General features: G+C 40.0%; 1 protein-coding gene across 5 annotated transcripts in view; it reads right to left on the bottom strand.

The window, feature by feature from the left end:
• The window catches only part of ATE1 (arginyltransferase 1), an 85,233-nt gene that overhangs the window by 8,482 nt on the left and 62,233 nt on the right, over positions 1–14,518 (bottom strand). For all 5 annotated transcript variants that reach the window (XM_061458600.1, XM_061458602.1, XM_061458599.1 and 2 more), the window contains one exon: positions 13,512–13,632. In XM_061458600.1, the coding sequence (XP_061314584.1) occupies positions 13,512–13,632 (121 nt within the window). The remainder of the gene's footprint in view (positions 1–13,511; positions 13,633–14,518) is intronic.

Here is a 14,518-nt window from a genome sequence, read left to right as displayed (position 1 = left end):
TAACATTCAATTTACAAGGAGTTAAAAGTTTCCTGATAACCCAAAGCTTTCAAACTAGGTGTGAAAATGATCAAAAGAGGCACCCATCCTTTGCTGGTTACACCGTGGCCATGTCAACTGATTTGAGAAACACTACAGCCTTGTGGAATGCTTTTTGAAAGAAAGCTCCAGCTGGTTTACATGACCCTGTCACAGTCAATGAGCAATGATTTTAAACCAAAACCTTTAAAGGGAAGAAACAAATGGACTTCTCCAATTTTATGACTGAACTACAGGCGATATTAATGACTGGAAATAGAAGATTTCCACCTCAGTCACAAGTCTAACGGATTTGACCTCTGAATTCAAGCTCGTTTCTCACTCAATTTGAAGCATTATTTCTTTGTGCTCAACAGCAAAGCATAGGAGGAAATCATCCTCAAAACCTAAATGACAACACCCACTGACGAGATAAGCAATATCCATTCATAGTAGTATTTATATACGACAGTGACTTGAAATGCGTTTCTTCTCGTACTGCTTCTGTATTACTAGACTCATACATTAAGAACTATTAAAGACCAGTATGCTTTGGGGTATAAATGCTAACTCAAATCAAAATAAGACTACAGTTAAAATGAAGCATAAACTACAATAACAAAATTCAATGAAAAGGATTCTTAATGAAATCCAGACAGCACAAGTCACAAAGGGAGTACAGTAAAACACTCAGGATATTCTCAATCAGCCAATTATTTGCAAGTCCTCTAACAAGAAAAAAACAGGAACTTCTGCAATCACTGTTTAAAAAAAGAATGTTTCAGAGGGGGAAAATGCACTTCATCATAATATTATCAATGATCCTTAAAAGATGAAGACAGAAGAATTAAGAGTTTTACAAGTATAACTTACAGGGAACTTTTAAACGGGTTAAGACAGGAAGCAGCAGCAAGGCTAAATCCTAAAGATGCTTTCTGAACAAAACTTTTGGGCTTTGCGCCTGAAATCATACAACTGGTTTATGATTTGCAATTCAATCTTGAGAAGCGAGCAGACTAATCACTTGACGAAACGCATTCAAAAGCCACCAGCCCTGCTGTGCCACACGGAAACAATAACTCATTGTGTTTTGACTCTTATTATTCTAGTAGTAAACATGAATAGGGGCCAATGGAAAACATTTCCTGTGAATACAGCAATTCAGAGCAGTTCTCAGTTTCAGCTGGAATTCACAGCAACCAGCAATAGCTTCTGGCTTACCTGCAAATACAGCCCTTGGACTACATTGCCTAACCCACACTTGACTAAAAATCCACGTTTGGACACATATGAAAGGATGCACATAAAAACAATAAGTATAAAATTCCCAATGTATTTATGAGGAGCTCCCATACAATGCACTTATTCCAGCCTACCTCAATTTATTATCATGAAATATGGTGACTGAGAAACAGCTACTGAAGGGCTGGACTTAAATGATACTGATATTTCTCCAAGACTTGCTTTTCAGGGATGCACTATGAAAAAAGGCAAGTAGTACCTGGGGAAAATGTCACTTAAATGAGAATGAACAACTTCCCATCTGAAAAACAGTATCTGGTGCTTCCAAGCCAAGACACTAATACAAAACCCAAGGAATCTAATGCAGTGGATGGCAGGGTGACAAAGATAACTATTTCACTTTTAGATGCTCTTCCAGAAGACAAAATGAACTAGTCAGTTCTTTTGAAGTTGTATCTCTGTCATTATTCTTGATTATTTCAGACACGAGAAATGAGCATGTGAACTGCCAATGAAGAATATTAACTGCATACTCAGGAGGCTTTTGGGCTTGGGTGTTTTGTTTGTTTTTCTTGTTTTAAATGGGCTTTTTGCTCATCTAGTCAACTTTGAAATACGCCTTTAGTTTAAATGCACCATGCAGCTCTGCGGACCTCAACACAAGAGGATCGTGGAGCTGTCGGGGCAAGTCCAGGGGAGATCACGGAGATGGTGCAAGGGCTTCAGTAACTCTGCTGTGGAGCCAGGCTGAGAGAGCTGGGCTGGTTCAACCTGGAGAAGAGAAGGCTCCTCAAGGGGAGACCTGAGAGCAGCTCCAGTGCCTGAAGGGGCTGCAGAAAACCTGGAGAGGGGCTTGGGACAAGGGCCTGTAGGGACAGGCCAAGGGGAATGGCTTTAACCTGCCAGAGGGGAGACTGAGATGAGCTCTTAGGCAGAAGCTCTTCCCTGTGAGGGTGCTGAGGCGCTGGCACAGGGTGCCCAGAGAAGCTGTGGCTGCCCCATCCCTGGCAGTGTTCAAGGCCAGGTTGGACACAGGGGCTTGGAGCAAGCTGCTCTAGTGGAAGGCGTCCCTGCCCGTGGCAGGGGTTGAAGTGGATGAGTTTTAGGGTCCCTTCCAACACAAACTGTTCTATAATTCCATGCATGTAAGGACCAGAAGCAGAACTGCAGCAGGTACAGCTCAGTTTTAATGTTTGCAAGACACTAGTCCAGTGCTGTCCTGCAGCCTGTCTCCCTAAACTGGGGGTGACTGCAGCACCCAGCCCATCAGCAGACTGCACAAGGGGGTTCTGCAGATCCAGATTTGCTTGGTCAAAATTTTACAAGCTTATTCTTGCCCCAATTCATTTTTGCTGGACTCTGCAGGCACTTCGAATGCCTAATTCGGATTCCTGCGTTCTGGGAAGGTTTATTTTCTCTGGGTCAGCACTGATGAGCCAGACCAAGCTTTATTCTGCATCAGATGCATCTCCCCTGTGGTTCTCAGAACCTTTGTTCGCCGAGTTTTTCTGCTTCTCAAAGTATCCAGGGTATTCAGAATAACACAGGAATGTTCAGTATTTTGAGCTGCTCATTTCTCTTTAGAGACAGAAAAAATCACGGTCAAAATCCAACAAGCAGTTGGAAACAGCACAAAAAAAGGAACACCAATCACTATCAGGGAATTAAAACTGTACACGTGTCTTTCCAGAGAATTTACTTGTCCCAAGAACATCACCAGAAGTGACTCAGTTACTGTTGGGAGAGACACATTAAACACGCCATTAAATCCATGAATTAAATGTTGAGAATACTAAATTAAGGATGTATTTTGAAACAGAAAAGATGAGGGAGGGAAAGCAAGTGCCACGCAAACACTTCCAGTAGGGATGAATGAAATATTTCATTCATTTCTTATGAAAAACATGAGTAAATATTTTTCTAGATAAAAGCAGAATGCTTATCTCATTCCTAACTCTAGTAGAACTTGAAAACTGGTTACGTGCACTGACACCTGAAACAGAACAACTTATTCCATCTATTTCCTGAGCATATTTTGCATGTGGAAAAAAGGAGAAGCACTACATAAGCTGCATTTTCATGTCAACTATTAACTACTGTGAATAATAATAGTTATAATAAAATAATAAAAATTAACTAATGTCAACTATTAACACTTTGTCATTCAATAAGATTTACCCAAGGAGCCAAATCCTGCACTTCACTAAAATCAGTGATTTTCCATCTATCAAATGACACGAAGAGTCACTCTAAGCTTTGGTGACACAAATGGTGACTAGGGAGATGTACTGACCTCCTTCCAAAAATGTGAATTTCTGCAACTTCCAACGATTCCAAAGCTGCCATTGATGACATGTAAAAGTGCTTTAGTCTCTACAGCAGCTAAAATTGCAGAAACAAAGTTATTGCCTCATTTCATATATTTTGGAAGTCATTTTGCACAGCACAAATGAAGAAAAAGCACTTTGCAACTTTAATAGTTGCCCTCACCCTCTGGATTATAACCTTGATTCCAGGGAATTAAAGACATTCTCCATGGATGAGCTAGAAAAATTCATCAAAATCAACAGAATTTCATCAATTCTGGATAAGTTTTTTTGATTCTATTTTATAAACATATTTTCAGATACTGATTTTCATTACACTTATGCAACAATAAAAAATTTTAGCTGTTTTATGTCTTTTTCTGAAGGAAAAACCCGAGGGACTGACCCTGAGCCAGCTGACAGTGAAGGGCAGCTAAAGATGACTTCAGGCTTTCACAAGAAAGCTTCCTAGAACTCCATTTTCAACCAGACTTCCAGAGACTTTTAATCCCAGGTTTTAACGACACTTCAAACTAACAGCAAAACACAATAATGAGCCCCCAGCTTACAATGCCACTACAACCAATGGGATAAAAGATAATACAAAACTATGAGGGTTATGCTTTAAGGAGTTGCAGCTCCAAAAAAAGGGATGGAAAAGGAAAAAAATATGAAAGACTAAATGAGTTAAATACCATTTAAACTGTGTAGAAGTGAAAATGGCAGAAAGCAGGAAAAGGATCTTCCCAAAAGAAGGGAAAATCATCGTAAAGATTGATAAATGAGGAGGAAGAAACAAAAATACAAGAGTCAAGCTGAGATTTCCAATTGCAAATGTTTCCACATCAGACAGGCAAAAAACTGAAGCAATTGGCAGTAGCTTATCGACTAAATAAATCAGATTACAGCAATCAATTTGCTGGCTAAATTAATTAAAACATGGAAGCAATTATGTCCCATGTGAGAAGTCGGGATGATGTCACCAGGACAGACAGTAAACATGTTCTGAGGTACCCAGGGCCGTTACAAAAGGTCTGACCCTGGAACAAGTTTGCCCTGCTGGCTGGTGGCGTGTGGCTGAGCAAGGCACATGCCTGTGGTATCGCTTCCACAGCTGCTCTGTATCTGCAGCTAATTACAGCTTTTAGCTTTTATCGCGTTCTGAAATGAAGCCCATATGCTGGTTATCCTCGGCATGGCCCAAATCTGCATGATCTCCCTGCTTATCCCATATTATTTCATTTTTCAGTTCTGCTCTCGTGTTTCTAACACCTTCTGCGTATGGAAAACGAGTCCTACAAGATTTGGCAGTCCTTGACCTTCCCCGCATTCCCCTAATCTTCACCAACCAATGAGTTCACTTCTGGTCCAGCCACCAAGAAGAGCATAATTATTCTTCTAGAGAGGCAATATTCAATATAAGTATTGAATATTGATTCAAATGGTGAAGAAGTATCTTCAGCACAGCACACAACCATCGCTTCAATGTGAGAAGTATGTCAGGGTATCTTATTTTCCAAGCAAAGTCCACAAATAAAATAAGTAATTTCAAAATACATCTGTTCATTACACAATTTTTATAACAGTCATTTGGGATTAAAACACACTTTTGGGAATTCTGCAGTCCAAGCCAATTGTTTCATGAACTCCACTAGAAGCAAATCCAGAGATACTGGCACAGGGTGCCCAGAGAAGCTGTGGCTGCCCCATCCCTGGCAGTGTTCAAGGCCAGGTTGGACACAGGGGCTTGGAGCAAGCTGCTCTAGTGGAAGGTGTCCCTGCCCGTGGCAGGGGTTGGAACTCAATGAGCTTTAAGGTCCCTTCAACCCAAACCATTCTGTGATTCTGTAATTCCAAGTCAGACAATGGTGTTTCTCGAGAGGCACTGGTTTACTCTGCCACATGTATGTCAGAAGCAGATCTCTTTAGAAGATCAATAAATACAAACCTGTAAATCAGAAATATTTAGCAAAGTTTGAGATTTGCTAGAACAATGCAAAATGAAGTTCATATTATGACCATACTTCAAATCACATTTTAAAGACCTTTCTGTCCTTGCAACTGACTGCTTTGGGAGACTCCGTTGCAGAGCTCATGGTTCAGTGTCATTTCTAACCCCCACACACCAATTTATGCAGTGCCAGTTTTTAAGAGCCACCGATTGAGTTAACAGCACTACCTTTCTGTTACAGAAGCAGTGGAATAGTTGAGCGTATTTTCGTGTATGAGGCTAAAACCCCATGACAGTCCTTTCAATTTAAGCCAAACATACTAAAAAGGAAAGGGAAAATTGCATCTGGCTATACCTTCTTGGCACTATCTTCGTTGTTTAAATATCTTGTATGCTCAAGGATCACACTGGATTTAGAAATCTGCATTCTGATGATTCTAAGTGTTTATAAACCTAATTAGAAACAGATACAAACTTGTAAGATGTGTCTCTTCGAAAGGAGCTGCTAGAAAGAACTGATAAATCTCTCTTTTTCTTGGTTACAGAATTCACATTTATTAGCAATACCTCTGATAAGACAGTGGAAAGTTAGCTCTTTAGAAGAATTTAGGTCATGATTTACCAAAACTTAAACTGTTTCCTACCTTGCCAAAGTACACAACACTGTATCTTTAAAGAATTATAAACAGCAGTTGGTTAGAGCACACCAGCAATTTCTCCCTAATCAGATGATTGCACAGCTCTAAACAGTTTGTTTAATGTTTTCCATCTGTGAAGGTTTTGTGACCACATTTTCATCGTCTCAAGAACTTCATTGCATTTCTCCTTATAAACATTAATCCGCATCACAACTACCCTTATAAACGTTAATGGATACTGTCTTTCGCATTAATCCATCCGAGTAGATTTGAAGCTGCACCCCTACACGTACCCATCACTTTGCCAAGGATCTACACTATGAGACGTGACCAAATGGCAACCGCAGTTCGCTTTGTGGATATAAATATGTGATCATGGCTTTTCCATTCACAGAAGGAGGAGAAGCAAGACCAGGATCATGTTAATATTCTATATTCTTTTAATATATCTTAAAATTAAACAGCCACTGGACATGATGGGGAACAAAAAAAAAAATCAACCAAATATTTGCCTTCACAAACACAATAAATGTAAAACATGTTTGAAATATGCCCTTTTCATTAGCAAAGAATAGTATTTAAACTGCGCATAAAGTTACAGGTTTTGTAAAACACAGCACTAGAAATCAGCATTATTGAAACAGTTGCTTTCTGGTGAAAGCACTATCCACACAAATACATATTTAAAATCAATAGTTTTGTATGAACTGCCCAAACCTGCAGATTTCTAGGTAAGAATTCTATTTACTAGAACTAACAGCCCTCAGTTTCGTGCAAGAAGCATTAAGATACATAATCAAGTCACTAGTAAAAGGATTCGGAAGTTATTAAACACTGGGCATGTTGCTTGGTTTTGCTGCTCTAGCTTCTTATGTGCAGAATAACAATGCTGCAGAGCTGTGGAAATTGTCATTTTGTATGCAGCAAAGAAAATGGAATTAGTTCTGTAATAGCTCAGAAAGATCTGTTTCTAACGGGGAAATAAAGGTTTTTTTTTCAGCTTGTATTTCCAGAAGCTTGAAATAAATGATAAAATCTTGTAATAAAAGTTATAATACCACTACAGAAGAAGAGTGTAAATCTTAATTTTCTTCAGTTCAAACAGTGATTTAGTATCAACTCTATTCGTAAGGTTGAATGGGGTTTATTTTACAGAGTGATTCTTGCAAGACTGAAAGGAGACCTCTCACTTTAAATTCTGACCTCTACACAGCTATGTGCAGTGGCCAGGACTCTGGCACTCCTGGAAAGCAGAGTTCAGGCACCAGTTTTAGTGCATGTGTTGGTTTGGTTTTGGGGGGTTTCCAAAGGTTAAGACTTGTATGTGAACATAAGGCAATTTAGAAGACTTTGGATTTCGCCATCTGCCTTTTGTGTAGATGTAGCCCCACCAGTTCCTGGGGGGCTGCAGGCAGATCGTTGAAAAGCACAGAAAAGACAAATTATCTTCGCTTGACTTCAATGCCTATCGTCATTTTGGCTCAGACCAGCTGGAAAGAGTCTAAAGCCTCAATTCTTCTAAGGACTTCCACGCCTCTCCTGGAAGAAGGCAAGGTCTTTATTGCTATGTGGAGATGACAGATGCAATGTCTGGTCTGCATCAAGAAGAGTGAGAGGAAAGTGGTTGCTGAACTGTTAGGCACTGGCAAATTTCTGGCATATGACTGGCTTTGTGACCTCTTTGGGTTTTCACATCTAGTTTCTTTCTATGTAGTGGATCTAAAAATCTGCCTCTCATTCATCTCTACAAATATCTAGATGGACTTTCAAGTTTTAATCTTACCATTACTTATTTCAACAGCTTTCTTTTGTTCTTGTCAAGTCCTCATCATTCTCTCTGTATGAAATAGTGCAAAATTTACTTCCCCGTCTTTCCATGCATGGAAAGCACGGATCAGCTACCAAATCATGGAATCACAGAATCACAGAATCACAGAATAGTTAGGGTTGGAAAGGACCTCAAGATCATCCAACCCCCTGCCATGGGCAGGGACACCTCACACTAAACCATGGCACCCAAGGCTTTGTCCAACCTGGCCTTGAACACTGCCAGGGATGGAGCAATCACAGCTTCCCTGGGCAACACATTCCAGTGCCTCACCAACCTTACAGTAAAGAATTTCCTCCTTATATCCAATCTAAACTTCCCCTGTTTAAGTTTTAACCCATTACCCCTTGTCCTATCACTACAGTCCCTAATGAAGAGTCCCTCCCCAGCATCCTGTAGGCCCCCTTCAGATACTGGAAGGCTGCTCTGAGGTCTCCATTTATATTTAAAATCAATAGTTTTGTATGAACTGCCAAAGGAAGTTCAAGGAAGCAAAACTGCTTCAAAGGAAGCTTCTTTGTGTCTCCTGTATTTTTCATTTCTCCTACACCTCTCATGCTGCAAAAGATTTATCCATAACCTCTAAAAGGTAATTAATGTACTTCCTTAGATCCCTCTTTGAAACTCTCCTTCACTGTGTTGTTTATAAGAAAATTCATAGAGTTTAGTCTATTACTATGTTACTATAATATAGTCTATTACTATGTTACTATAATTTAGTCTATTACTATAATTGACCAGACAAACCAGAAGTGCTTCTCTTTTTCTTTATACCATCTTTTTGCATCCATCGTGGTTTGTGTTAGACTCTTTGGAGCAAAGAGTGTCTCACCTCCATGAACACACAAAGCCAACAGAGGAGACTACGTATGTCTTTGTTATGTGTATATTTCAACACTTAAGTACTTTCATTTCAATTAATGTATTCCATTTGATTCCATTTTGATATCACTCTATTATTAGATATACAGGAAGTTGAACAGATGTGTATCAGCTCAGCCAATATATCAACTTCAGGAAACAAATGAGTCAAGGCAAGAAAAGTCCTTTTTGATCTGCACTACTAGAAGCTTCTGCTCAAAGCAGTGGACACAGGGAGATGGGAAGCTGCTTCCACCACTGAGACTGGCATGGGCAATTCAGATCAAGCCTACCTTTTTCATGTGGGTAACAGCACCCTGTTCACCCTGGCTAGCACAACGTGCACCCCACATGTATGATGCAGTCAGAAGGCCATAAAACTATGAAGGCTTTGAAGCCACCACATTAGGTTGAGATTGTAGCTGCCCTTATCTGAAGTTGCTTCTTTAAAGTCTTGACAGTCCAGCGCTGACAGGGATACAGAACTGAGGTTTCTCACTGATTTAACTACCATCCCAAAAGTAGATTTTCATAATGATTTTACTCATGAACGCATTTTTCTCAGGCTGAAACAAACTGAAAATCTCAACAGATGTTAGAAAAAGACACGGCACTGGATTATTGTCAGAAAAAACGGTCTGTGGAAGGATAAAAGCATTGCCAGGATGCCAAGTACATTATTTGTAATTCTTTTCATACTTCATTTGTTCTGTGGACAAAGCTGCAGATGAAAGCACCAACAAAGTAAAACCCTGAAGACTGCTATGAGAGAAGGAAAATAACTCATATGACAAACAGACCATACCCAGGAGTATGTCAGCAGACACCATCATGTGACTGTATTTTGCTCACCAGCTTTGGTATGTTGTCAAAGTCACTGACAAGTATTTATCTGTAGAGCAATCCTCTAATTAACTTCTTCTTTTCTTTAATATAACTCTATCTGTGCTTCCATCTAATAGTCTGTTAAATGAAGTTTAACACCACCTCAATATTCAGAATGCATTAGTATCCAAAGAATCTATTATTTTATTTATCTATTCATCTCTCTATTTATCTAAAAGTTCTAATAATCCTTTCTCATTAAAAGGAGAGTGACCAGCAGGTCGAAGGAGGTGATCCTGCCCCTCTCCTCTGCTCTTGTGAGACCTCCCTTGGAGTATTGTGTGCAGTTCTGGTGTCCTCAACATAAAAAGCACATGGAACTGTTGGAACAAGTCCAGAGGAGGCCACGAGGATGATCAGGGGACTGGAGCACCTCCAAGACATTTCATTTTCACTATTTGGGGCATTTTCCCTCCTACGTAATATAAAAGAAAGTCTTTCCCTTACAGGCTAAGAAAGTTGGGGCTGTTCAGCCTGGAGAAGAGAAGGCTGCGTGGAGACCTCATAGCAGCCTTCCAGTATCTGAACGGGGCCTATAGGGATGCTGGGGAGGGACTCTTCATTAGGGACTGTAGTGACAGGACAAGGGGCGATGGGTTCAAACTGAAACAGAGAAGTTTATGTTAGATATCAGGAAGAAGTTCTTTCCTGTGAGGGTGGTGAGGCACTGAACAGGTTGCCCAAAGAAATGGTAAATGCTCCATCGCTGACAGTGTTCTAGGCCAGGTTGAACAGAGCCTTGGGTGTCATGGTCTAGTGTGAGGCATCCCTGCCAATGGAACTGGGTGATCTTGAGGTCCCTTCTAACCCAAACCATTCTGTTATTCTATCAACGCTGTTTGAGTGTTTCTATGCATGGTTTTTTCCTGAAGTAGCTGATATTTTTCAATACATGTTAGGAACTGCACATAAAAGGCCCACTAGCAGTTTATTTATCACATTTGGGTGTTAGCTGGCACAAGACCTCATTGCTGGCTCTGTGTGACTGCAGAGTTTTGAGGCTAAGTAAGGTTGGATCTCATTACACTGGCCAGAAGTAGTGAAGAGTTGGATCTGTTTCAATCACCAGGTGCCCATGATTTGCCATCCAAAACAATACAGTTATTCTGGTTCTTGGCATTGCTTTTTTAAGTTATTAACTGTTAGACACATTTCTAGACTTACCCTGTGCTATAAAGAGTTAAGAACTGTTTAGTTTTGCCTGTCCTCTTCTTCATTCTCAAACTGTTAACAAAAGTACCAGACGTCAGAGGAGAGGGGGATGGAAAACAATACACTTTAAAAACCATTTGAAAATGCACAAGATCGGAACAACCACATAATGCAAACCAGGCAAAACTGCTCTGCAAATATCAATTAATACTGTCTGATACTTTAAAATAAATTCAGCACTTTTTCTTTTTCTGTTCTTTCTTCCAGAAAAGAAAAAATAAATCTGATTATAGGAAAGAGCTCTGCAGTGTAATGTGCATGAATACTCAGAAATCCTTTTCCTATTGCAGAGGCTTGGATGGCTCTCTCCTGAAGCAGCACTCACTGCTGCTCTATGATGCATTTTTATAACCTGCAACTGGTACATTTATTAGGTTAGGTGTTTTTTACTCTTTTAAAGGGAGGGAAAAGAAGTTCAAAGTTACCAAACACGATCACCAAGCTGGTGTGAGGTAATGTTTCAGAAATGTTCTGACATTACAGACAATACTAAAAGATGACCATTTCTAGGGACTGTTTCACTGCCCCAGGCAGCAATGCAAGTTGCACTATTTCCCCCAGGTGTTGACTGGGTCTTGCCCTCACTTTCTACATTGGAAGCCCCACTCCTGATAAATCACAATCTGCCTAACTGACATAATTATGGGCGGTATAATAGAAAGCTGATTCAAGAGGAATAAAGCACATGATCATTCCTGTTGCTCTTTTAAAGTCACTGTAGCTTCATTAAACTCCTATTACTGACTATTGTGGAGAGTAAAGAAGTAAGAAGGAAACTGATTTTACAGCTGAGAAATAGCTTCCTTAGAGCTAACAGCCACTTAAACCTCAAATGACGATAAGCTCACAGCAGGCCCAATGCATTTCAACGTGTAGCTGTGTTTTAATTTCCTTAAGCCACAGGGCGTATGTCATGGTTCCAGTAATGTCTGGAGTGAGAGACTCTGTGCTGATAATGATGCAAAGTTTTAGACCCTGACATTCCCACGTGCATGGTATGCCACAGGGATTCAACAGAATTGAGATGATGATGATGCCCCTTTGCTTGTTTAGGGTTTACGCCTTCAAAGGCAGCAGTTGTCATTTTTACACTCTCTGAATACCAAGAGTATCTTGAACATCATCAGCCCCCCAAAACCATTTCCCTTCTTCCTCTTACCTTTGTAATTTGCTTCCAACATCCTCTCACCAACCTAATGACTATTCTAGTTGATCAAGACATGGTGTGCCACCCATTTCCACCTCTTACACACTGAGCTTTTCCCATGGTGATAAATGCTGTTTCCAGAGAGGACTCAAGCATGCTCCCCAGTCTATTTCCCACCACTTCAAATGTCTACCTGCACAACCACCACTGAAGAACATTCTGTGCTCTTTGCACACTTAAGTTGATTCTGCTACTAAAAGTGTTAAATCAGTATCTGTATCTGAACCTCATTTTTGTGGTTCTTATAACGTTCCAGTGGAGCAACCAAGTCACAGCATAAACAGCAGCACACACAGGATAAGGAAAAGCAAGGAACTCAAGCAGCTTTTCCAGTTCACAAACCTGCTGAAGGGACATCTCCCTCCAAATTCCATTAATGTACCTCCACCCTGCCCTTCCAACAACAGTGAATGAAAACTGTATTGAACCATAGCCATGAAAGTAAAAAGAAGCAGTTGTTGAAGACCACTCAGAGACAGCCAAATCTGTATTTTGATGGCTAGAAACAGCCCATGGGGTTACATACTTTTGAGCTTAATCATTGACATCTCTGAACAATACCACAACCTTTCCCAACTGTTATTCAGTGGAGAAAATCTCAGGAAAAGGATATTCAGCAATTTGTAGTTAATAGAAAATGGTTGATCAGTTTTTCCTTTCCACCCAAGCACCACCCCAAGCATCTCTAACACAGCTCCCTCAGGGCCTGCACTCGGCCCACAGAGTCAGCAGCTACAAGTCCATGTATTTCTTTCCATTTGATTGCATTGTTTTACAGTATCATTACTGTATTATGTTCTGGTCAGTAATATTTTCCACTATTCCATGCTGGCAAATCACGAAGTACCTACTGTACAGAATGTAAAAACCTATGTCCCATCCACTTCAAGACATTTAAGGTGTTTCTGCTGTTCAATGCGCTCTTCAAACTCACTGACAGATTGTTAAACTAAATCTGCCAGTCTGTTTCTTACAAAAGCACTTGATACCTTTAAGCTTCCCCAGGCCTTTCACCTTCCTGTATTAATTCTAATTCCCTTTCTTTATGCATTCATCCGACTGGAATGTAAGGGAGGAACAATTATTTGATGGGTATTATTCATGCACAGAATAACAAATTATCCGCATAGGTGCTATTTTAAACTATACCTGGGCTGGAAAATAGGATGTACTTAACATTGCATTGCTTATTTTAGGTTAGAAGATAAAGCTCTCTTTTGGCTAAGGCTTAATGGAGTTGTGAATTTTATACTTTTTCTCCTTCACAGGGAAAATTTCCATAATGCTTCAGCATCAGATGACACCCATACATTATAAAAGCAAGACAGACAATGTATAGGCTTAGCATTATTTATAAACTTACCTGCTTTTCCATCCTGGTTGAATCGACAGTACTTTGAGTGTTCAAGCAGCGGGAGACATTGCTCAATAGGCGTCCAGATGTACGTCTCTGGGCACAACAAGTCAGAGGGCCTGTACTGACCCTAGAAAGGAGAGAAATAAAAACAAGGAGAAAAAGAGAGTCATCGCATCAGTTGCACAAGAACACTCTGGCTAAACCTTTCCAGATTTTCCTATGAACAAGGAATAGTTTTAATCTAATGTACACCAAATGAGTCAGAAACGGCTTCACTGAAACTGAAATCACAGCCTTACTTCTTCAGTAATTTCAGCACCACCTCAGGAATACAAACTCAGCCCTGGCACTTGATGAAAATGTAAAATTAACATAACACATTTTTATGGTATTCAAGAAGAACTGGAAAGGTTTTGGCTTTGCTGACTGAAATGCTGGTATTTAAGTTATCCTCTAGAGTTCTGCTCAGCTGGTGCCGACACTAAAAAACTCAGCACCTCCAAAAGCAGCTCATCTCCAGTGGTGGCAATTCCAGCAAATAATGGAGACCAAATCAAAAGTCCTAATAGAAGAAAAGGAATCACTTAAAAGTGAGAAGGATGCTCTTTTTATTGCATTAGTGATGGAGCATTTTGGTTACTGTTACTTAAATAGCAGCATTTTCTTTGTAATTCATGGAGTTTTTCCTGGAAAAGCTTACAGGTAATGAATGATTAGTGAAATGCTACCATTTTCCACTGATTTATTAAAAAGACATTCTTTGCAGGCATTCCCAGAAATTAAGCAGCCATCATTATTTTCCCTTCAGCTGCAGTGAAAAATCACCACCTCAGCAATAATAACCTCCTTGAATCAGATCTTCCTTTGATTTGAAATAAGATTATTCACCAGCCTGTAACTTAAGTCAAAACTCTATCTTTGAGCCATTATTCATTTTCTCCATACCCTCCCAATGTGCAGAGCCATATGCTGGAAATACCACATCCATTTTTAAACTGAAAATTCCTTATACT

This window comes from Pezoporus flaviventris, unplaced genomic scaffold (genome assembly GCF_033815535.1).
Source record: "Pezoporus flaviventris isolate CSIRO_AGI_PZ_B2104156 unplaced genomic scaffold, CSIRO_AGI_Pfla_v1 ptg000029l, whole genome shotgun sequence".
Taxonomy (NCBI): Eukaryota; Metazoa; Chordata; class Aves; order Psittaciformes; family Psittacidae; genus Pezoporus; species Pezoporus flaviventris.
This window is presented reverse-complemented; position numbering and strand designations above follow the sequence as displayed.